This window comes from Perna viridis, chromosome 4 (assembly GCF_037379345.1).
Source record: "Perna viridis isolate PV_CMFRI_1.1 ecotype Kerala chromosome 4, ASM3737934v1, whole genome shotgun sequence".
NCBI lineage: Eukaryota > Metazoa > Mollusca > Bivalvia > Mytilida > Mytilidae > Perna > Perna viridis.
Window position 1 is genome coordinate 29,104,899 of NC_142448.1, and position 23,329 is coordinate 29,128,227.

Here is a 23,329-nt window from a genome sequence, read left to right on the forward strand (position 1 = left end):
TTCCAAAATGTTCAGAACTGTTGATGCTTTTTAGCACAGCTCTGCCTTAAAACCATATAGAAGCTTATGATAAGTGATTCATGCATTTCTTAATTCCTAATATTTTGTATTGGAAATCCTTCTGTAGGCCTCACAGAAACTATTCGGAAATAAAAGTGCAAACAAAAATTTGCCCCCACTGGAGAAATTGAAGCCTAAAATTGGGTTATTTTCTACTACAGAATAAGTACAGGAAAATTTCCAGCCAGAATTTTTACACTGTAACCAATCAAAAAATATTTCACATTTGATAGCAGAACCAAGGATATGATCATCGGAAGAGTTGTTTTTAGGACCTAACAAATGTATTAAAACAATTTCATTGATTATCTTGAGATCTGATGAATCACCCAGCCTGGTTTTAGGCAGAACCATACCTAAAATTGTAAGTACAATCCCTCCTTAATCATTCAGTAGATTTATATATATTTTCAAAGGTTGTGTATTGTATGTAGATGTATAGAAAGGAAGATAATTCAATTTAGGGGGTTACATGTTCAGAGTACAAGATGGGACAGTGATTTGACTAGTTTGAATAATTGCATAACTTCTTTTCTATGTGTGTGTACTGAGTTAAAACAAATACATAAACATGGCCTATATTTAAAGATGGATACGACCGCATTCCCCAAGGTCATATACATGTAATACAAAAACTTAAATAGCAATGCAATAGTAAATAACAAAATTTATTTGACGAGACTGTAACAAAACAATATTTACAAAATTCATTAGTATAAAAGATTCTGTTTTCTGTGTATAATAATGTAGAATGATTCAGGACAACAAATTATTACATCATAAAACTCAATTCTTCAAATTACTCAAAAATCATATTAAACACAATGATGCTCTTTATTCAGGAAGTTAAGAAGACAACATAAATGCAAACATCTTTCTTCAAACTATATTCTGAGGAAAACATTAAAGAACTTGAGATTCACACAAAAGTTTTGAGCAAATTTAGCAATGATTGAACAAAGAATTGAATTCAGTAATCCACATGTCAGGTGAATAATGAGAAAAAATAAATCATTTCTGTGTAATGGCATTTTTCCAAGATGCTTTTATCAAATATCACTACATCAAATGTAGATAAGAAACATTTCTAAAAATAGATTAGCCTTTTTGATTTTAGGACAGTTGTATATTTTATTAAATTATTTAATGAGAAATGTTAATGATAGCAAATTTTTTTTTTTTTTTTTTTTTTACAAAACTCCAGTGGAGTTAAAGTGCAAAATAAATTTCTAGAATTAATGCAATCAGATATTAGTAACACATTTTAAATCTTCAAATTTATCTATGTCTACATGTGAATTACCGATTGATCAAAAGGATTATTCATGGAAATAAACTAAACAACATACTTTTAACAACGAACATGGCAATTACTTACATGTAGTGCTATGTCTAAGGATGTTAGCAATGATATAATGCAACCTGTGAAAACCATAGCACATAATCTGAATGGTATTATCATGGGCTTGGCACCAATGGTTTATTGCTTCTGTAGGTATCGAAGAAACACTGCCACAATTAAAGAACAGTGTCAATTGGACATTAATTACCCAATCTTCCACTTACAAGCTTTTACTATCAAAATATTATGGAACCCAAAATCTATAAGATATATGGTAAAATTTATGCAATGTATATGACTTGGACAAAGATGCTAACCAGATAAAACTTCCCATGAGCTTTGACACCATAATTCAAAACATTTAAATTCAGGCTTTCATGATTTAGCTTACAAAAATTGATATTACAGGTTTACACACTTATAAAGGCTGACACAAAAAACTTGTAATTGGAGAAAGTTAACATAAGTGTTTTTTTTTCATATTCTGATTTGCAAAAGGAAACTGTATTCAGGACCATAGAAAAAATTATACAGGTTCCAGTATGTAGAGGAATGGAATAATGTAATTACATGGCAGGTGTAAACACAGTACGAGTGTAACTAAACCAGATCAACAGTTCCTCACAAGTTTCAGTTCAGAAAACTTTAATTGAACTATTTGATAACAATCTGAATCAATTAAGATGATGTTTATGTGGTAAAGGTAAGTTTACGTGGTAAAGGTAAGTTTATGTGGTAAAGGTAACTTTAGTATGGAACATGTTATTTGAACTAGATACGACAATTAATTACTGCTTGATCTACAAAATTATGGTTATTCACAATACATATATATGCATCTAGTGGCACTGATGCCAAATAAAGTAATTGTTTTGGTTTTAGAGCTCTTCTTCATTATTTACTAAAATTGATATGCCAATGTTTATTGACAAATCCATAAAATAAAAACAAAACAGTGTCTCCCACTTCTTTCTTGCTATGGAAAATGTCATATAAAAATTTCCACATTTTTTTAGAATTAAAAATGCTTCACTCTTAGATTTTATTGAAAGATGGCATTAAAACCAAGAGATTAAATTTGAATGACCTAATAAGGACTACTTCCTGAGGACTGAACAACATATCAGCCATGAACAACCAGTAAACTGAATTTTATGATTTAACTTATAGATAGTTCTAATTTTTCCAGCTCTATCAATAGTCAATTGGATCATAGAGATAGCTGCCACCTAGCTAAATTTCTTGGTGTGAAACAAAGTGAAAACAAATAAATAAAAAATATGTTCTCATCATAGGACATTTTTTAAGGTTTCAGTCAACTTGTTTTGTCAAAGATGAAAAAAAAATTCTTTGCTGGTATCTGTGTTTTCACAGACTTAAAAATATCAACTGAAATTACTAAAGCTTTCTTACTTCCACAAAAGAAAAATCTTGTACGCATTTAGCAGAATAATCTGTCTCAATTTCTAAAATAAAAAAACTGGATATTGTCTTTCACCAACACATTTTTTATCACCTTGGTGGAGTTACTGTTCTTCACTTGTAGTAATATCTAACTAAATATTGTAAAGCCACTGAGAGGAAAAAATTACTTTGTTCTGTGCATTGTTCAGTCTCCAGTTAACATAATAAGATCTTTTTTCTTTCTGCAACAAGTGTTATTGACTAGAGTAGCAGGAAATGGCAAACTAGTTCTCATGGTAGAAAATAATAAAATAACAAACTTAAATAAAAAATGTCACAGTAAATTTACAAAAAAATTTGCATTTCACATATTGTGCTACTAAGAAACAATCCTCCATCAGAAAACTGGTTGTATACATGGTCGACAGTAACATGTCTTAAATACATCTCAATAATTATAAGAAAAATTAATCAATTCCAATTTATAGCATAACCCTGCATCCCAACAAATAACGAATGTCTTAATCTTCTAAAGCTATGTTCCTGAACAGGTACGACATAGATTCATTATTGTGTATTCTACGTATAGCTTCTGTTAACATGATACTAATATCCACCGTCTTAATCTTGTGGCACTGCATCTTCTGTATTTCATGGGGGACTGTGTTGGTGACTACCACCTGCAACAGATTTAAAGTACAGCTGTAGAATTATTCAAGTTATTATTTATCAAAGACAACATGTCTCATGCTCTCTGTTTGAAACTCTAGTCATAACATCTGAATTCATTCCTATGTTAGATGCAAAGTTGTCATTCAAAATTGTCAACATGTTTCAGTATCATGGCAAATGCTCTAAGACATTAAATGCCTGGGAGCAATCACAATGAAAAAAATGTTTAAGCTGATAATAAAACAGTTGGTTAATATACAAAGATAATGTGTTGCTGTCATTTCACAAACCTCATCAATACATGACTCTTCTATAAGCCTGGGGGCATCTGAGGACAGTAAACCATGTGTTGCCATCACATATATCTTATATGCACCTCGTTCCTTCAGGACCTCAGCAATACTGACAAAGGCCTGTACATCATCGATCATATCATCCTAAAATTACACACAAATAATTTATTTCATGATTAATACAGGTAAAAAAGTAGAAGTTACTAATGTTGTCTCAATTTCCATACAAAATACAAACTAGCATCCCGCTGATCATGCTTAATTATGTGAACATTTTCTTCTCATAATATGTTCTAATTACGCACGAGAAATTATTTAAACTTCCTGTTTCTTTGGGGTTTTTTTGATAAATTTTCATCAGGTTTTTTTCATGACTAATGAGAAAGAAACATATTATAAACATCAGCTAGCACTATTGGCCATGTGAAACCACAAATTTTGTATTTTTAAGGGATTAGTTTAACCTACAATTATTTCATTGAAGTTCCATAATTCTACATGAAATGATGCAAAGTTAGCCTAAAATTGTATAGATTACTTGAAATTGTCTTCTTTAGTATATTAATTATATAGAATTTAGTTTGTTTAAACCAAAAAATGTAATCAACATGGTTAATATTTTATGTACCATTCTGTGTAAGAATCAGGCAATGGGTGGCACATCATTTCCCCCAATTTAGTCATTTTTGCAAAAACATATTCAGTACATCTAGAAAACAACTAAAAAGCTATTTAAGTTTATCATGAAGCATCTGTGACATACATATTTTTTGACTGCATATATAGGGGAAGAGTGTTGGAAAATTTTCCTGCCACTTTCCCATAGTGCATTTCAACTAAATCTGACCTATCAATATCTTAAAAAGGCAAATTTTACAAACACTTGGATGGTTATTTCTGGTGGTTATCAAGTATAAATAATTGGTTAATGCAATAAAATCTCTGCATTTTTTTTCTTCATGTGCCACACCTTATATATATTTTGCCTGATTCTTAGACGGACAAGTAATAAAAACTTTCAGTTAAAAAAAGAATACAATATCGCAATATTTAACTACGTTTTGTTGTTTTAACTTGAACAATCAAACCAGCATGCAAAGAAATGTTATAAACAACTAAATGAAGGTGACACAATTAAGATTGCTTTGAGATGAAATGCATAAGTAAAAAAAAAAACAGTAATATTTGTCAAAACAAAATGGGGGTGCAATATAATCAACAACATATTGTATCTGACAATCATACAATATTTAACAAAATCTGTCTAGCTGATTGAGAAGAGTTGTATTTATAAAATCTTCCTACATGTATTGTGTAAATTTACAAGAAAAACAGTCAAAGTCCTATAACTTTTATAAAATTTGTCGAAGCAAACTGGCAATGTGATATGATCAACAACATATTGTATCTAACAATCACTCAAAATTTGAACAAAATCGCCTGAGCAGTTTCAGAGTAGTGTCATCCTGCGGCACATTATTTAATAATATAATATTTTGTACAGAAAAGTCCTTTCAGAAAATCCATGAATTCAATCAACTATTTCACAAAATGTTTTTCTTAATATAAAATTTACTTAATGCATAAACACAATGTCTTGTCAAATGCAAGATCTCATAACTGACCTCCTATTTCAGGATAATAAACCATTTCTTCAAAACCCCATAATCTTACCACAATGATTGCAATTCTGCCACTGACATCTCCAACAACATTTAATGGTGGTTTTTCTTTACACTGTAGAACTGAAACATTGTGTAGTTGATAACAGATCAAAATCAAGGAACATACATATATAATTAGATCTTTTCATTTCATTTTTATTTTCATTCCTAAGACTATGATGTTCTCACTACATCCTTCATATTTCTTTTTTGTTAAAATTTGTATTTAAAGTGTTTTAGGTTATAGTTTCTGCCTTCAACCAGGTATTATTTCATATTTGATGTGAAACTTTGAAAAGGTATACTATTCCATATTTTCAGACCTGCAATTTAGGATTCTTGATGTGACATGCTTACAAAGTCTTAATAACACAGCTGTAGTAAAACAGTGATAAACATATGACTTCATAGACATATAACAGTTTAAATACAAATACATTAATAAGTTTTGCCCAATTTTACTGATGTCACAATAGAATTTTGGACCACAATGGTCACAATTTTGTGCCACACATAAGCTTTGCCTTTTCACAAACATGGATAAACTAGTCCTACAAGAATCAAAACCATGCATAAAGACCTCATCTTATCTTTATTTTACCACAAACTGAACACTAACGTCATTATAATACTCCACGTCATTGCTTGGGATTTAATAAGTCAACATAAATGGCAAGCTCGTCTTCAAACAATGATAAGTCTCAGTAAATTACTTTTTAAATCAAAAGAGATAGAAATGTTGTCCATTGATTTCTATGTGAAGACTCTATAATTCACTTTTAGTGATTAGTGCATTGCAATACAAGTAAAATAAAGCAATATTTAACATTTATTATAAATATTACACTATAATAGTGAATAACAATTAATCTGCCCGAATCTTTGTAACAATTTCTGACATTATTAGTTAAAATCACACTTTCAATCTACATATCTATAATAGCACACGATTATGAGACACTTTGAACCAGATGAAAGTAATCTAGCAATCTTTGTTTAAGCAGGGGAATAAATTAACATTTTTGAAACATAATCTCTATTTTGAAGCAGATCAAATTTAAGTCATTACACTTTTATAAACTCTTCAAATATAATAATTAAGTTTAGTGTATAACCAAATCCTTATCAGTGAAGCTAAGCATAGAACTACATCCTAATATGACACATCCCTAAATTAAGATAGTGATTAAAAAGGTTTATGACATTGAATTGTGATTATATATTACAGTTTAGGAGATCTTATCAGCTGAAAATTGTGTAAATTTTTATTATAGTTGCAACTACAAAGGGCAATAACTCATGGAAAGTATTCAAAAGTTCAAAATTTGCAAACTTAAAAGGTCAAGAAATGGGTAGCCAAGTATGAAAGGTAATAAACACACTAGTATCATGGAAAACCATTTCCATTTAAATATTAGCTCTTCAGATGTTTACTAAAAAATTTTAAACAAACCTTAAATTGATCAAGAAGTAAACTTTATTAAAATGGCATTTGTTTTACCTCTTTTGCTTTAAAATTCTTATACTGATGGGGCTACAATCTTAAAAATTCATCCAAAGCTTATTCCTTTGGGAAACTATATACCTAAATACACCAGTAATGATAAGATACTTCTAACACTGTACAAATGTAAATTCTTTTTTTTTAATTAATAAGGCAATTTAATTGAATGCATACATAAGCTTTAACTTGAGATGTAAACCTGGTGTGACTGACCAAAAATCTCTACTTTGTTCTGGAGCATAAAAAAGAGAAAAATGAGTTGATGATGTACATTTAAAGATTTTAGTACGCACTGACCAAGTTTTTGTTCACACTTAATGCATAGAGTTATTCACAGCAATAATAACATGAATAAAGACCTATGCTATCATAACAGTACCAGTAATCTAAACTAATTTAACTTATAAGATATTAATCCCTGGAAGTATGATTTCATGTCTGAAAGCTGACAGGAAATGAATAAAAAATATCCTGCCCTTAAGTGGTAATATGAGAACCTCTGTGACTGTTCTGGTCACTTAATACAAATGACTATCAGCTAGAGTATTGGAAAAAGAAGTTTGAAAACCGGGATTACATACGACTTGATAAGTATTGGAGGAAGGAGTTGGTATTGTGATTTTTAGCATTAAAACAAAATTCCACTATATTTGGTATTTTGTAAGTGCCATGGCTTATCATACTAGTTCATCCTTTGCTCCATAATAGACTGAAGATTGAGAGATGTCACAAAGGAAAAACAATTTAAAAAATTGTCAGACTATATATCACATCAAAGTCCATATTCTAAGCTTTGGTAGGTAGACTTAATAGATATATCCAATTAGCAGTTTAATTACAAATGTTATTATTCAAATTCTAGCAAAATATGCAATGATATTCTGCTGTGATGGGAGTAAAAATAGCAAACATTTCTATCATCTAAGATACATATCCAAAAATACATGTACATACATCTGTACTCTGAAAATAAAGCTTAAGGTGCTCTGATACTTCCCTATCATCATTGGAAAAGAAGCGCCAAAAAATGATGTTCAAAGCATATGCGTGTAAAGCCTTTACTTTTAAAACAGGGTGGAAATAATTTTTCTTATGAATACATATACTTTTCACAATTAAAGATAAATCAAAGCTTTAAAGAGAACATCTAGAAATATTAGAAAATTCTTTGTTACAATGCCAAAAATATTCATAAAGCCATGTATATACTTACAAAAGCAATCTGAAAAGCAGTTACAAAAAATCTTATCTGACAGATGATCACGCTTAATAAGTTGTAAAGCAGGGACTTTTCAGGAGATTCTGATTTATGATATTTTTGCAAGTTTCACAGAACCACATATATAATGTATTGCCATATTTTAAGTTAAACATCCTATAAAAGTGGTTCTCTATTTTATTATCTCTGTAAGGCAAAAGGAAAAGACAGTTAAAATTTTTAAACCCGATTTGTATGAAATTGTTCAATTTTAGACCTGTGAAAATTACCTGCTTTACTATATTTTACCTGTTTTACATGTTAAGATTGATGCAGAACTGGTTACCTAGTATTGGGTACCAGTCCACATCAATTACATGTACCAGTAATAAAGCTTGTTAAAGCTACCATAAACAAAAGGCTGTAAATCATACTTTAAGCTTTTTAAAAAGAGACAAACACAAACATGAACAAAAGATATCATAATAGATGTTTGACTTTCAGTAGCTACAAAATCAATAGAAAACTATGAATGCAGACATCAGGCATTTTAAGCATAATTACTAATAGAAAAATCACTTATGAAAAAGTAAAAGCTTCAAAACAAAACCTTTGAAAAAAGTTTGCAGATGCATGAAAAAAGTGATTTAGATCTATAACATATTTTGCTAAGAGTATGTAATGAATTGATTTTAAAACTTTGTTAGGAAGCTTGGGAGAAGATCTTGTCTTTAAAGTTGCTGTTTTAATAAAATGTGTCATGAAATAATGCATATCAAAGTGCAATATGAACTTCCATGCAGTAGTACTTAATGATCTTGTAACAAACCTGGTAGAATTTCTATGCCAAATTCCATCCCTTTCCCTGTAGTGGCCTCCAATAAAGGAGGAGAGTTTCTACCATCCTCTTCTTCATCTTGCTCAATAATTTTATCTTCACCATGGATGACAGCTATCCCGAGACGTAATCGTTCAGCATAAGATGTTGCTCGTTTCACAGAGTTTGGATTTCTTGCTACTATAATAGCATTTCGGTAATCTGGAATCTAAATTATTAAAATCACTTTCATGAAAACTATTCAATGAAAGTTTAAAGACAATGATAATTGAATTACTTATAATACTGTGCTTGACAACTGACAAAATTTCTATTACATTTGTATATACTGAATTAACCTGATGTACAAAACCACCTCTTTCATTGTAGTATAAATGCATTTTATATAATCCATGACACTTAAATAGGTTTATGAGTAGAAGTGAATCAAAATTTTAATTTAGAGGAGGCATAGATTGTTGAGCCAAGGGAGACAAAACTTTTAAGGAGCAGTTTTTCATTGTTTGCCAAACCACTGTTTCAACCCTTTTCCAATTTTAAAAAGTATGTATCTGCCATGCACCTGACTAAATCTGCCCCTGACATAACATTGCACTCTCAAGATTCTTTCATATCTGATGGTTGAAACATACCAGATTCAATTTAAACATTTAAGGCCATTCAAATTTCCTGGTTCTCAGGCCCTCCCTTGTCTCTTATAAGGGTGCCTCATTACCTATTTGTATCTGCATAAAAGCATCTCCATCTTCCCATCTTTCTGTCTGAGAGCACTCACATCAAGTCTCTTTTTTGCACAATGAAATAGGTTAAACAAATCTCAATGGTTTTCATAGAAAATGTCCTGACTACCAAGAAATAACCTTTGAACGTGCCTTCAAGAGACAATGATGACAAGTCTTGAATAGATAAGGCCAGTAACCTTATTCCTTATCTTCTAAATTTGAAAAGTAACAAAATCTATCACAAAATTTAGTTCCAATAAAATATTGTTAATTGTAAATTTTAAAAATAAAACTTACTGATTTTTCAATGTAATCAATAAGAAATGGAGAAGCTCGCAGATTCTCAATAGAAATATCAAAGAAAGCCTGAATTTCCTTCTGATGAAGGTCCATAGTTATGATATGTGTCAGTCCTGCAAAAAAAAGTATAATTCACTTTCCCTTATAAAAAACAAAAGGATAGTTGTACAATATTATAAAACTAAAGATGTAAATTTCTACTATTGGGTTGACAGCAGCACAGTTATTTACATAATTTTATTGGCACTGGACATTGCACAGTGCTCTTACCTGCAAATGTTAATTTCGTACATTAAATGACGAAAACTTAGGATCTAAGTACTGAGAAAAGCATGATTCTAAGGATATAATGAAATCCCTACTGATTGGATATAGGGCTTGCATTAAAGTTTATTATCGACTTATTTTTGATACAGAATTTCTACTGTTGAAAGCATTCACAATGAAAGACTGTTTTGTGTTTAGCTTGCTACTTCCAGATACATCAATATGATACACAATTATCAGCATTTTTTACTTTGCATTATTATCAAAACCTATCATAGCTTGGAAATCATATTTTTATCATACTTGGGCTTGATAAGACTGTAGTCTTGACAATATAAACAACCACTTTCTGATCTTTTTAATTAGAGTAAGGGAACCATTCTCTTTAATTCAAGGGTCATGTGACAAGGGTCATGTGACAAGACTACAGGATTAAGTAAGTTTAATAGTGTTCCGTGGAAACAATGTATTTTTTCCTTTATGCCTCGGGGCATAGACTGATCCCTCAGTGCCAATAAATTTACTGTTCCCCTGATACCCAACCTTTACAAAATGGTATTTTGTTAACCAATACTGAGTAAAATAAATAGTATCGTAACTTGAGTGTTTGTGTCTTTGCCTATCAATGGTGTTTAAAATCAACTCATGCTACTTTTAAAAGGCTCTAAACAAAAATGTACATGTACTATATCATGAAGGCTATCTGACTAAAAGTGAGAACATTAAGAATTATTTATTTATTTGGAAGGACATGCTAATTAAATCACTGCATAGTACAATGCTTAAAGGGAAATTTTTAGTGCATGCTTTCCATTGAGAAATTTTTTGTGGGATGTTATTTTCACGATTTTTATGCATTCCAAATGGATGCCAGATCCTTAATGTATTAAGCACCAGTCCATATAAGATTTATACACTGCCTATGATAGATGCAGTTCATTATATAGGAAAACCCAACAAACAAACAAGATTTTTCCAGTCGCTACATTTTTATGGAATGATAGTCCTTTCTGTAATCATATCTGTATTTTTGAGAAAACTCTACATTTATCTCTCACTAAAATCAACTGTATAAAACAAAACCACAAACAATAACTCCAATTTCATAACACAATCTATAGAATTCTTATTTTAAAAGAACTACAAGCAGTGACTAAGACTGGTTGTGTGGTTTGTAACTGTTTCTAAATTAGAAACATAAGTGAATTTGGTGGATTTTTTCATGCATGAGTGACCCTCTGTCTAATTTTCATAAATATAATGAGAATGGATTGAATCTGGTGAATATGTCAAAGAGACAACCCCACCAGGGGGAAAACTGTCAAGACTGCTACTTTAAAAACCATACAAAAAAAATCAAGTGGGATTTATTTCATGTTCTAATATGACATGTTTCAGAACACATTAGACCACTGCCATGGTAAAAAACTGATAAACACATGACCAACATTTCATGCAAGGCATAGGCTGTGTCTATTCAAAAAATATGAAGAAACTGGTCCTACCAGAATCAAAATTAATAATGGAAACTCCATTTTATGATGTTTTACCATAAGCTGGCCTTCCTTGCTGTTACTTGGAGTAAAATGATGCGACATAAATGGCCAGCCAGTGGTAAAACAATGATAAAATAGAGTTTCTGTTATTTATTTCTTAAATCACAAAAATAGTGAAAACTACCTCTTGCAAAAACGTCCACATTTACATCGTCCTATAATGATACTTACCAGACTTTCCAAGGAGAGTAGCCATTAGTTTACAGACTATAGAACCTCTCTTTCTCATTTTACATTGTTTTGAGTATGGCATGTAGGGTACTACTCCTATTATATTCCGTGCACAGCTAGTTCTGCACGCATAGGCAATAATCATTAACTCCATGAGGTCGTTATTTACATCTCTACAAAAGAAATAGTTTTAAATTAGAAACGCTACGTAGCTTGTTTTGTTATTGTCATGGTAAACAAAACCAAAATTTGACCCTTGAAATATGAACTTAACTGCCAAAGGAAAACCAGATTTTTAAAAAATATTTCAACAATATATATTTTAGACTTAAGTGCAACTACCATATTTTGGTGTGTATTGTGCACACTTTTTTACCAGGAAACTAATTTCAGAACATGGGGGAGCGTATAATACACCCATACATCGTTTCAACACATTTTTACAGACCTAAGATCGGTCAAAAATTACACACCAAAATACGGTAAACTGTGAAAATACATAAATCTTGGAATATTTTAAATCTGAAAGTATATATTCATCATGCCTGTGAATATAAACAAACAGTTTAGAATTTTCTCAGGTGTCATCAAATTATTATCTGACTCCGGGACTAAGACTGCAAGTATAAGTCATTTTTGAATTTGGTTTTAATGCTGCTGATGAGATGTCACTTCCTGAAACATGTGTACAGCACACCAAAATCAGCAATATCTATATGATTGATGTTTTTTATATTCAGCATCTTTCATTCACAAATAATAGGACAATGTTAAATACCTTCATTCCTTTGTATGTCACTTTTTAAGACCTACCGACGCTGTGGTCCAACCATTGTTCTGATTTTAACAAAGAAGTTGATAAAACAATATCACTGTCAATAACCTTACATGAAAGAGAAATAAGGTATGGCAGTGAAAAAGTCTTTGCTACAAAAACTTTATTAAGTTCAGTGAAACATGTAAAAGTCAGGGTTGTGAGTCCACCCTTGCTCCCTCAAACCCCTGACATCATTCATTCATATTTAGCAGGTATCGTCCAGCACCATCTAGTGAGTTACTTTAATTTAACCCGGATCCAAAATCCAATCAAATCACTCGTAATAGAAGCTCTTCGATATAACTTACAAAGTGGCTACACATAACGTCATTTTTTTTCAGTAAAGAATCTAAACAGAATCTACAGTCATCATTTTTGCTCATATTGCATCATTTGTGACATCATACAACTTTCAGTTACTACATCTGATTGTTTATTACCTTGCATTATTATTGTTTACCTTTCCAGACATTTTATGTTAAATCTATTTTCACCGGTGCTTCTCACATGGAGAAGCAACCAATCGGAATTGGCTGGACGGTACCCGCTAAATATGAATAAGTGATGTCAGGGGTTTGAGGGAGTGAGGGTGGACTCAAAACCCTGACTAGAGAGGATGGTAAAAAACAGACGTCTTTGGACTTTAATTAAAATTTGTATCAGTCGAGGTAGGTATTCAGTTTACCAAGGTTCAAGGTAATATGGGGTATATATAGCTCATGCAGTGCAATACTTACTTTGTTCCAGTTTGAACAATATAAACATCTTTGCCTCTGACAGATTCACCTATTTCTACATTTGTCTCTAAAACAAATTATATAAAATTAAATAATTAAATAAAAGCAGTGCCCAGCTAGATAAACCCACAGAGCTCAAACCATACACAGATGGAGCAAATATGGACACATATTCAAGCTTGATGCAACTCTGAATTATACAAGTATATTTAATTAAATGTTTGACAAAAAATATATATAATACATTACAAGAAAACAAAAAAAAATAAGCCACCTAATGGGTCACTAAATGGTACCCCACCATTTATATACAATTATGATGACTGAAAAGGGGTATTAAAAGTTTATTTTGGATTTAGCAGAAAATTAAACTTTACATGTATTTAATAGTACTAAAATACTATGCAAAGTATCAAACAAATTCTTTCATCCATTCTCAAGTTATCATCTGGAAAAGTGTATCAGTGAAAAAAAAAGGGATGGTAAAGAGTAAAAAATGGCATAACTCAAAAAACAATTTTTAAATTTACCTGAAAATTTGTAATTTATGGCACTAAGTAACTGTGCAAAATTTCAAAACAATTCATTGATTCTTTCTCAATTAATAATCTGGAAACATGTATCTTTAAAAAAAGGGAGCTGGTCAAGAGTGAAAAAAATGTTTGTTTTTTTTTTTATTTAGCTAGAAATTGAACTTAACCTGTATTTCATAGTACTAAACAATTGTTTATCATCATTTGTATTCTATACATATTTTCCCAAATGATCTTTAAAATTTCAAAAACCAATTAAAGACTTTAAAAAAATAAACTACATTGTACACCATGTGATTTTGGTACTAGTGTGTTCACCTCTATTAGTCTTATGAAAAACTGTGATCTCAGCTGGTTTGATACCCATTCGCCTATAAAACAAAAATAAAGGATATGAGTCAAACCTTTATGAATTAGGCCAAATAAAATTATATTTCTGTTTCCTGTTACAAGTCAGAGAAAATATGGGTGGGCTGGTTGGGATTTTATTTTAATTTATTTTAATCAATTTACTTATTTTTTTCCCAAATTTCACAAAAAACAACTTCAAAAACATCTTATTAACCACCAAGACTTTGTGAAAACATAAAATTGTTTAACATCTATAAAATTTTGTAATAGTGGTTCTATTTGTTCTTTGTTAACTTGAACATAAGTTAGTGGGTGTTGTCTAGGCATGAGTCGGTCGGGAAACAGAAATAAGGTACAATTTTATTTGGCCTTATCATTGATTCAGAATTGATGTTTGCTGCTGATCACATATACTACAATAGTTCAAAAATGAAAATATTTTCTTTCCAAAAAATAAATGTACAATCAGAAATAAATGAACTTAATTCAACCATAATAATTTGAATACTACCTAAACACTTAAAATAATTTCATCTTTCAAAATTACCAACCAAATTTATAATGAATTAATCATTCATTGTGCAAGTACAGTATACGCTGGAGGGATTCGCCCAATGCTTCACCCTCCAACAAATCTACTGACTGTCTACATAGACGGTCAACTGGGAGTTTATAACATGCGCCTAATGATCGCAAAGAGGATTACTGTGACACTGACAGTCAGTTTTTTTGGGTGATTTTTAAAAATGTAAATACTTACTTTGAAATTAGCTGTAACAATTCTGGATGGGAGTTGCCTGATAGCAACAGCATTGGACATTTCTGGCCAGGACCTGACGATGCCATGTTGTTATTTACTCCAATTATCTTCCCTTGAATGGTGGCCTTGATCTGTATAGGTAAAATTTATATAAAGTCTCTATAATAAAACAAATTTGATGACATTGATTGTACAGTCAGAAATGATAAAGTAAGTCGATAATTACTTCATTACCGAATAAGCATGTAATATTCACATGGAACGCTCAAGTTGCAAAATGAAAGTGAAACCGGAAGTAGCTCTTCAATTTTGCGGGAATTTACATAATGTAAACAAAAGCACATGGGTCATAACTATTTTCTGATTAATGATCGTACTTTTTAGACGATCATGTCCCATGAAGATATTTTTTCATTTTAACTTTGACATGGCGGATATAACAGAATCGAAATATTTCACCACAACTCGAATCACCCGTTCAAAACTGTCTTCTAATGAAACGGGGCAAGTGAAAACACCAAGTTCAGACAAATCTGAGACTTGTTCAAAGCTTAAAAGAAAGCTTAAGATTGAGAAAATTGACATTAAGTATGAGGATGTTAAGAACGAAATTATTGATAGTGTTGACATTAAGAAAGAAAAATGGGAACCCAATTGTTGGAAAGAACAACTGAAAAACATGTTTGAAATGAGAAAGAATAGGGATGCACCTGTTGATTCCATGGGTTGTGATGTGATAAGTGATGTATCAGCGAAGCCAGAGGTTCATATTTAGATTGTTTTTGTTATTATCATGATAAAACTAATGCATTTTTTATGACATTAATTGTCGTGCTAGTTTTATTATTCCCATGTGTAGACTATAGGAGAGTTCTCCATGATGTCATCACTTATCTGTGATTTAATTTTGGTTGGCAAAAAATCCATTGAGTGGCATGGGGCAGTCATCATAACTTTTTCATTTTTTAATATAATTGAAAAATTCTTTTGATTACCTACAATGTCAATAAAACTCTTTTTATCCATGGAGTTTTTAAATAAATATTCAGTAATTAGACTATATGAGCCAAGGATTTAAATATAGATCCATATTCAACTCCTTGATATGAGCATATAATTTTAAAGATACTTTATTTATGAAAATGAGGTTTACATGTTAAAAACATTACACATTTATTTTTTTCAAGTAAAAGAGCTAAAAATTCAGGTACAAAATGTGAATTATTTTATCTAAATGAAACATTTTACAGAACAAAATTGGATATAATTTGTAAGATAACAAAGAGTAATCAAGGAAACCAAGGTTATAGTGGTAATCAAAGGAATGTAATCCAGGGACAAAGACCAGACATGGAAAACAGACATACACAACAAAGAACATAAAGTAACTAAAATCATACATACAAAGTAACAAAAGCAAATGAGAAACTCCACTAAAAACTGGGAGCATGGACCAGTTGCACCGGTAGAGTAAGTTATTAAGTCTTGAAAAGTGGTATTCTAATCATGAAATTGTCAATTGTTTGTAAACATAATTTTTAATAGTAATCTTTCTTGCATTCTGAAGATGTCTTGAGATAAGAAAAAAACAAAATGTAAACTGCTATTTTATTTCAATTCATATAGACACCATAATATTAGATAATTTCATTTGATAGGTAAAGTAATATCTTTCATGCCTATGCATTACTTGTGTGCATTATCTCTATTTAAAATATAGGCATTTTTTTATTTTAGCCTAAACCACTTACTGTAATTGTGATAGAGCTAATAAAATATGTGTATTTGTATTATATGAAGGTCAACTTGGGTCAACAGGCACAAGATTAGTATAAAACTGCAAACCAGTTTACACCAGAATCGACGTTAAAGGCAAATGTGAAACTTATCTGATAACTCATAGATCCTTGTGTAGAGAGATAGGAAGATTATCAGGCAATGGGATTGCCATTGCCTGAAGATTTCCCTGTTATGTCTCTACCCTTGGCTATTATGCCTTTATTTCTGATCAACCTTTGTAGAACAATGGTATGCAGAAAATAAATAAAAATAGCATTGCAACCCTTAGGCACACTAGGTAAAACAAGAGGTTAATTAAACATATACAGTTAAATATGTACCAAATGGATGATGAGGTTTAAAAACTGAGAAAGGAGCAGTAATTCCTAAAAGGGGCTGTGATTAATTGACCGAAACAGTCATGAACTTAATTAGTCCCTGTTAAGGTTATACAAATTAAATGCATTAAATGCTTCAAGCTTTGCATAATGAGTCATGTGAGATGTACAATCTTGAGTGGATAGTATATTGGAATCACTTTGTCAATTCATCCACCCAATTGAACTTTGTTGCAATTATCTCATGCTCCCATTGATGGATTGATTTCAGTTTGGTATGTGGCTTTGTATAATGGGGGTATGAACCAATTTGGTTGCTGCCCAGTATCAGTGTCCTGATTCGTCAAATACTGATAACTTAGTGGTGCTCGAAAAAAAATGTGTTGGAAATTGAAATTGCGTGACGTGTTATTTCCTGATGAAATGTAGAATATTATAAGTAAACAGAACAAATTTTACTGCTTTGGCTATCTTTTTTAAAGATATTACTTGTTTTTCATCATATGATATGTAATGATAGAGAAAATTTACATCTTAAAAAATCTTTACTTCCTTTTTAGGGATTGATTTCAAATGTGGATTGTAGCTTTATATGCATGTACATGTAGATGCGGCATTTGATGCTGTTCAATATCAACTTCCTGTATGATTGGAGGCATACATAGCATGCATCTTCATATTTGAAATGGCTCTGTACAGGTCCAGGTGTCAAAAGAATAGGCCTGCAGCAGCGCTAAGCTTGTTGTAAAAGGCGACTAAGTAGTGCTCAGAAACCTAGCCAGGGGGCTAGGCCCTCTGCCTACAGAGCAACTGGGTTGTGTGCCCCAGGTGGTGGAATGGGGTACCCCTGCCGTGTTACATGCTGGGGTTGTCAGGTTATAATATGGAAAACCTGACCGCAAACCATTGTGGTGCACCTTGTTGGTAAAGATGCCACATTCCTCGCATGTTAAAGAACCTTGCCGTGGTATTCGATAGGAGTAGAAACCTTTGCACTCCGCCACAGGAGGCTAAATTGCCCGACCCTACCCATCCCTTTCTTTTTCTAGTGGCAATCTAAATTATATCGACCCTAATGCCCTTCTGTCTCATCCCTTTTTCATTTCATAATCATCATTATTTCATGTTCATTTTATCATCAATTTCATTTTCATTGCCTGAATATAGCTGAAATATTGCTGCTCGGGTGTTAAACCCCAACAATCAATCAATCAATCATGTTTGTTTGTTTGTTTGTTTGTAGGGGTTTAACGTCCGAGCAGCAATATTTCAGCTATATTCAGACGATGAACATGAAATGACGATGAAAAAGGGATGGGACACAAGGACAATGGGGTCGACAAATTTTGATTGACACTGGAAATAGGGAGAGGTGGGTAGGGTCGGGCAATTTGACCTCCTGTGGCGGAGTCCTATGGTTCCTACTCCGGGAGAATACCACAGTAGGGTTCTTTAACATGACAAAATTGTACAATTCCTTTAATACTGGAGAACAAAATCAAAAGAAAAACCCAAAAATAAACTGATTTAGTTTCAACAGATTTGTGTTGGATTATCATCAGGTCTGGATTTGTATATTATGGTGACAATATGAATGAGCTTAGTCTCTGCATTACATATATTCCAACTTATCATATTTTAAGGTAGTATATTTCTGCCATCCGCCTCCATGATAATTATGTAGACTCGTCATGACTTTGTTCTCTTGTCAGATAATGTTATCTTCTTATGCCAATGTTTAAATCTGCAGGTATCAAAGTTTAGGGTTCATAAGAATGTTGAAGCCGTGGTAGAGATAAATCTGTATATGCACATGACTTTTCTAATTAGTCATAAGCTTAAAATCATGGTCATGCTCAAGTAGAATTATGATAAGAGTTTTACAAGGAGGGAAAATACTGAATACACACATTCATATTTTAAGAAAGACAGCCTTTTTGGTGTCTTTTACAATTTTTAGAAGTTAAATTGTTCATTACTTGTTATTTGGTGGATGACTATCTCATTGGCAATCATACCACGTATCCTATTTTTATAGGTACTCAATAAATAAGAAAGGTTTCATTTAAGGCTGAGTGATTAGAATTATTATTAGTAGCAGTGGATATTGAACAGTCTTGAGGAATGTATGTTTACACTACCATGTATATTATTCTTTATAGACTTATAGATATCAAGTGTTACTGTCTTTGATGCTATCAAGTCAGACGAAGGATCAAGTTACTTCAGCTGCTATGGGAAGGTTAAGAACTCATGGTTGTTCCATAGAAAATATTCTGAAGACTGATGATGCTACCCTTGGTCAGCTGATATACCCAGTAGGGTTCTGGAAGGTTTGAATCTTTTTTTTTGTTTGTTCCACTTTTGAATGCACATGCCTCAAATTGGTTATGGCATATACCAAGCCCAAAATAGTGTCTACCATTTGAAACTCATTTCAGTGTCTGTAGGTGTCCTGCTCAGAAATTTCAAGAAACTTGAAATGTCTGGAAAAGTGAATAATTGTCAAATTAAGTTTGATTTGGATACTGTCTTAGAATTTTGAAAGGCCTGTCTGATGCTGTTTGGAGCTTTGGCATATACATGTTATGATGTAGATAGATCCTTCCCCATACTATCATTCCACAACAATCAGTTTGCAAGATTCTTTTTCATAACACTTAAAGATATTTAATTGTTTTGATTATGTGACATATTATCTTGATCATGTTTCATTTCAGTCTTTTAGTTTTTAACAGAAATTATAGGCCTGGACTCTAAGTATAGTATTGTGAAAGTACTTCCATTCATGGATACCCATTTTCGTGGATTAGGGGAGAAACACAAGTTTGTGAATTCTTAAATTCATGTTTTTGAGGTTTTCAGTATCCACATCAGTGGAAATCTCCTTCTCATTGGGTACCAAATTTCTTGGTTTGGATTTTCACAGTATTGAATTAACATATTTCTGAACTTTTTCGTATTCTTTTTCCAAGTGATTTTTTTAGCTTATGAAGTTATGAAAGTTTTGTTTGTAGTTTGTTTTTTTGTTCAATATTTTTGTGTATATATGTACTTTTGCTATTGTTTAGAGGAAAGTTGATTACATAAAAAGAACAACCCAAGTTTTGAAGGACCAATACAATGGAGATATTCCAAACACAATAAAAGACTTGTGTAAACTTCCTGGTGTTGGGCCTAAGATGGCATACCTTGTGATGAAATGTGCCTGGAATGAGGTACTTGGTATTGGTGTAGATACACATGTACACAGAATCTCTAACCGATTGGGATGGCATAAAAAGTCAACAAAACAGCCTGAAGATACAAGAAAGAGTCTGGAAGATTGGTTACCTAGGTAATTTTGGGGGTATTATCTTACATGGAATTAAAATCCAAAACGAACTTTTGTCATTACTTTACACAGTGTTGTGCCCAAACTATTGTTTAATAACTACCAAAGAAAAACAAAATTCCATTGAATTTTCACTAGTCTAGATTCAAGTTAGTTTTTTATAGACTCAGGTAAAGGGCTTATGGCTAAGCACATACTGTTATGTTCCACATCTGTCATTCATTGCCCATAGGTTTTAAGAAGATTTTATTCAACTTTGTCTAGAGCACATGACTAATACTACTAATTAATTTGAAAGAGTGAATAACCATATTATGATCACGAGTGCCAAAGAACTCCTGGATTTAATAATTGTACGGCACTTGTTTCCATCACGAGTTAAATCTTTATGTGTTCTTGGCACGAATGATCATATTTTGGTTATTCACAATAACCGATTGATTACCTACTTTTTATATAGATTACCTCCATTATTCGTTGCTATTTTCAACATAAATTTATAATTTTGTGAACAATGGATTGATATTTGTGTTCTGACATTTTTTGCGGGAGAAAGTGCGAGAGTGAAATTATCGAATTCACAATGTGAATTATCGATTTTTTTTACTCTGGGAACATTCGGTAAATCACTGCTATCTATATAATAATAAATTTATCTAAACCACATAGAAGTTGTCTATGAGAAAGCTTGTCTACATATTTCAATTTTCTAATTTGACAGGTCAATTATGAAATTCAGTTTACTGAAACTCTGTGCTGGTGTGTCTAAATTAACAGGATTGTTGTCATAAAAATTCTTCTTAATATATTTTGTTTTAAATATTATAGCAAATCTAAATAATCATAATAATGGCAGAATACATTAAACAATCACTCATTCTCTATTTCTTAATATTACTTATATAATAGTGGCATAAGTTCCTTTTATATTTATCAAATAATTTGAGCTTTGATGATTTTATATGTTCTATTCTGTCTCCCCACTTGTTCCACTACATGTTTTTTTTCTTCAAACTCTGTCAATAGCTTGGTATTATGTGTGTATATGAAATTGTACATTATGCTCCATCTTGTAATGTTTGGAGATGATATGCATAGGCATAGCCTGTTATCCAATCCTTTTGTTTATTCAATGAAATATTTGAAATGAAGTGAAAAAGTGGAGCTAGTTTATGGTTAATTCTAACATGTTTGATCTTTTTAAAAGGGAATTATGGCCAGAGATAAACCATTTGATGGTTGGTTTTGGGCAGCAAACATGCTTACCAGTCGGACCAAAGTGTTCAGAATGTTTGAATAAGCAAATCTGCCCATTTGGAAGGAGTTATAGGTCTCCCAAGAAATCTCCTAAGAAAGAAATCAAAAAAGAAGAACCACCATGAAGTTGAAGTTGAAAGAATGAAATGAAAACTAGACTGTTACTATTCAGCTGATTTTTATATCTTGTATAAAACTGTTGTAATCTAGTATACATCTGTTACTGATGTTTTAATTGTTTTCATGCCTTTTGTACAGCAAGTTGATACTCTAACAGTTGAATGGTATTTCATTTTTTAATAATTTGGTTTATAGATTCTACGTGGAAAAAGTACAGGAACAGAAAACTTTTTACTATGAAACCAGTGTCAAAAATAGTCTGATGATGTGTAGCATTCATATTATAATGCATATTTCTAGGATATTTTAGAGTCCATCAATCTGATTAAAATCAGCCGTTAGGATACGCTACACTGCTTTACGCTCCAAGGCAGTGTAGCGTATCCTAACAGCTGATTTTAATCAGATTGAGAGTCCATCTAATCATCTCAGTTAATTTAGAGTTCAAGTAAAGTAATTTATAGAAGATGTTCCACTGTATGTTATTATAGCTGTTAACATTTTTTGTCATTAAACAGTTAAAGGTCTCTTCATGCTTTACTGATTATTAGCTTCCTACCAGCGACTTTCTCTGAGGAGGGTTTTATGTTTTCACTCTGTCCATTCCTTGTTCTTCCATCTGTCAGTCTGGCAAATTAATTTTCAACACTTTTAAGGACATGCTTGCAGATATTCAATTGGTGTCTGGTTAATTGTTTTACCATGATAAGTTACATACATTGAACTGATTAGTCAATTTTTTGCTGAGTTATTGCCCTGGATTTTAAAAATTAAATCAAAAACTCAGTATTCTGCCCTTTTTTTCACGTGCTTGCAGATGGTCATTTTATATTTGGTGAATGACTTTACCATGACAAGTTACAATTCAAGTTGAAATGTCCAAATTTGTTAATTTTTTGCATAGTAACTGTTTTTGGACTTCAGCAAAAACTTAAGATTTCAGCCTTTTTATTCATAATAAGGTTTTTCCCAAACATGTGTATTTGCATTTTAAATTAGAATTTTTTTTTTTTTTTTTTTGGGGTGGGGGGTGGGGTGGGGGAGCACACTAGGTTCAAATTTTGTGTCCTGATTTTTTTCTCAGTTGAATTTCTAACCTGCCTTTTTATTTTGTAATCAAGCATGTCCTAGATTTACCCAATTGTTAATCATAGATTTTGTTAACCATCCATTGCTATTTGATCCTAGCTCCCTATAAAATAAAATGGTTGCCCCCTTAAAGTGTTTGCTTTTAAAGTTATGTCAAGTGTACAGACAGGGCAATACAAATATATATATATGCAACCTGATAGCCGGTTATTATCAAATATGA

At 31.6% G+C, this 23,329-nt stretch overlaps 2 protein-coding genes across 3 annotated transcripts; one reads left to right on the forward strand and one right to left on the reverse strand.

Moving 5' to 3' along the window:
• Positions 1-707: 707 nt before the first annotated feature.
• Positions 708-15,482, reverse strand: LOC148619643 (phosphoribosyl pyrophosphate synthase-associated protein 1-like). Of its 2 annotated transcripts, none has more exons than XM_088579796.1 (10): positions 15,424-15,482; positions 15,190-15,320; positions 14,397-14,449; positions 13,546-13,612; positions 11,992-12,164; positions 9,995-10,110; positions 8,967-9,183; positions 5,446-5,516; positions 3,769-3,915; positions 708-3,486 (listed from the first exon to the last, which is right to left on the reverse strand). In XM_088579796.1, exons 2-10 carry the CDS (start codon positions 15,273-15,275, stop codon positions 3,328-3,330), a joined length of 1,089 nt encoding a protein of 362 aa, XP_088435922.1. In that variant the 5' UTR covers positions 15,276-15,320; positions 15,424-15,482; the 3' UTR covers positions 708-3,327. The 2 variants fall into 2 exon arrangements, with proteins under 2 accessions (XP_088435922.1, XP_088435923.1); XM_088579797.1 differs by having other exon boundaries at positions 15,416-15,434.
• Positions 15,483-15,495: 13 nt separating this feature from the next.
• Positions 15,496-22,546, forward strand: LOC148619644 (endonuclease III-like protein 1). Its single transcript, XM_088579798.1, has 4 exons — positions 15,496-15,952; positions 19,469-19,639; positions 20,378-20,643; positions 21,848-22,546. Exons 1-4 carry the CDS (start codon positions 15,557-15,559, stop codon positions 22,020-22,022), a joined length of 1,008 nt encoding a protein of 335 aa, XP_088435924.1. The 5' UTR covers positions 15,496-15,556; the 3' UTR covers positions 22,023-22,546.
• Positions 22,547-23,329: the final 783 nt, after the last annotated feature.

What these genes read in the sequence shown, in the direction of transcription:
- LOC148619643 (XM_088579796.1), bottom strand. Translation starts at nt 15,275, where the DNA reads ATGGCATCGTCAGGTCCTGGCCAGAAATGTCCAATGCTGTTGCTATCA. An exon ending in TTGTTACAGCTAATTTCAAA is followed by an intron (nt 14,450 to 15,189) that starts GTAAGTATTTAC and finishes TTTGTTTTATAG; the next exon opens with GCGAATGGGTATCAAACCAG. An exon ending in AAGAGTCATGTATTGATGAG is followed by an intron (nt 3,487 to 3,768) that starts GTTTGTGAAATG and finishes AATCTGTTGCAG; the next exon opens with GTGGTAGTCACCAACACAGT.
- LOC148619644 (XM_088579798.1), top strand. Translation starts at nt 15,557, where the DNA reads ATGATCGTACTTTTTAGACGATCATGTCCCATGAAGATATTTTTTCAT. An exon ending in ATGTATCAGCGAAGCCAGAG is followed by an intron (nt 15,953 to 19,468) that starts GTTCATATTTAG and finishes TATTCTTTATAG; the next exon opens with ACTTATAGATATCAAGTGTT. An exon ending in CTGGAAGATTGGTTACCTAG is followed by an intron (nt 20,644 to 21,847) that starts GTAATTTTGGGG and finishes TCTTTTTAAAAG; the next exon opens with GGAATTATGGCCAGAGATAA.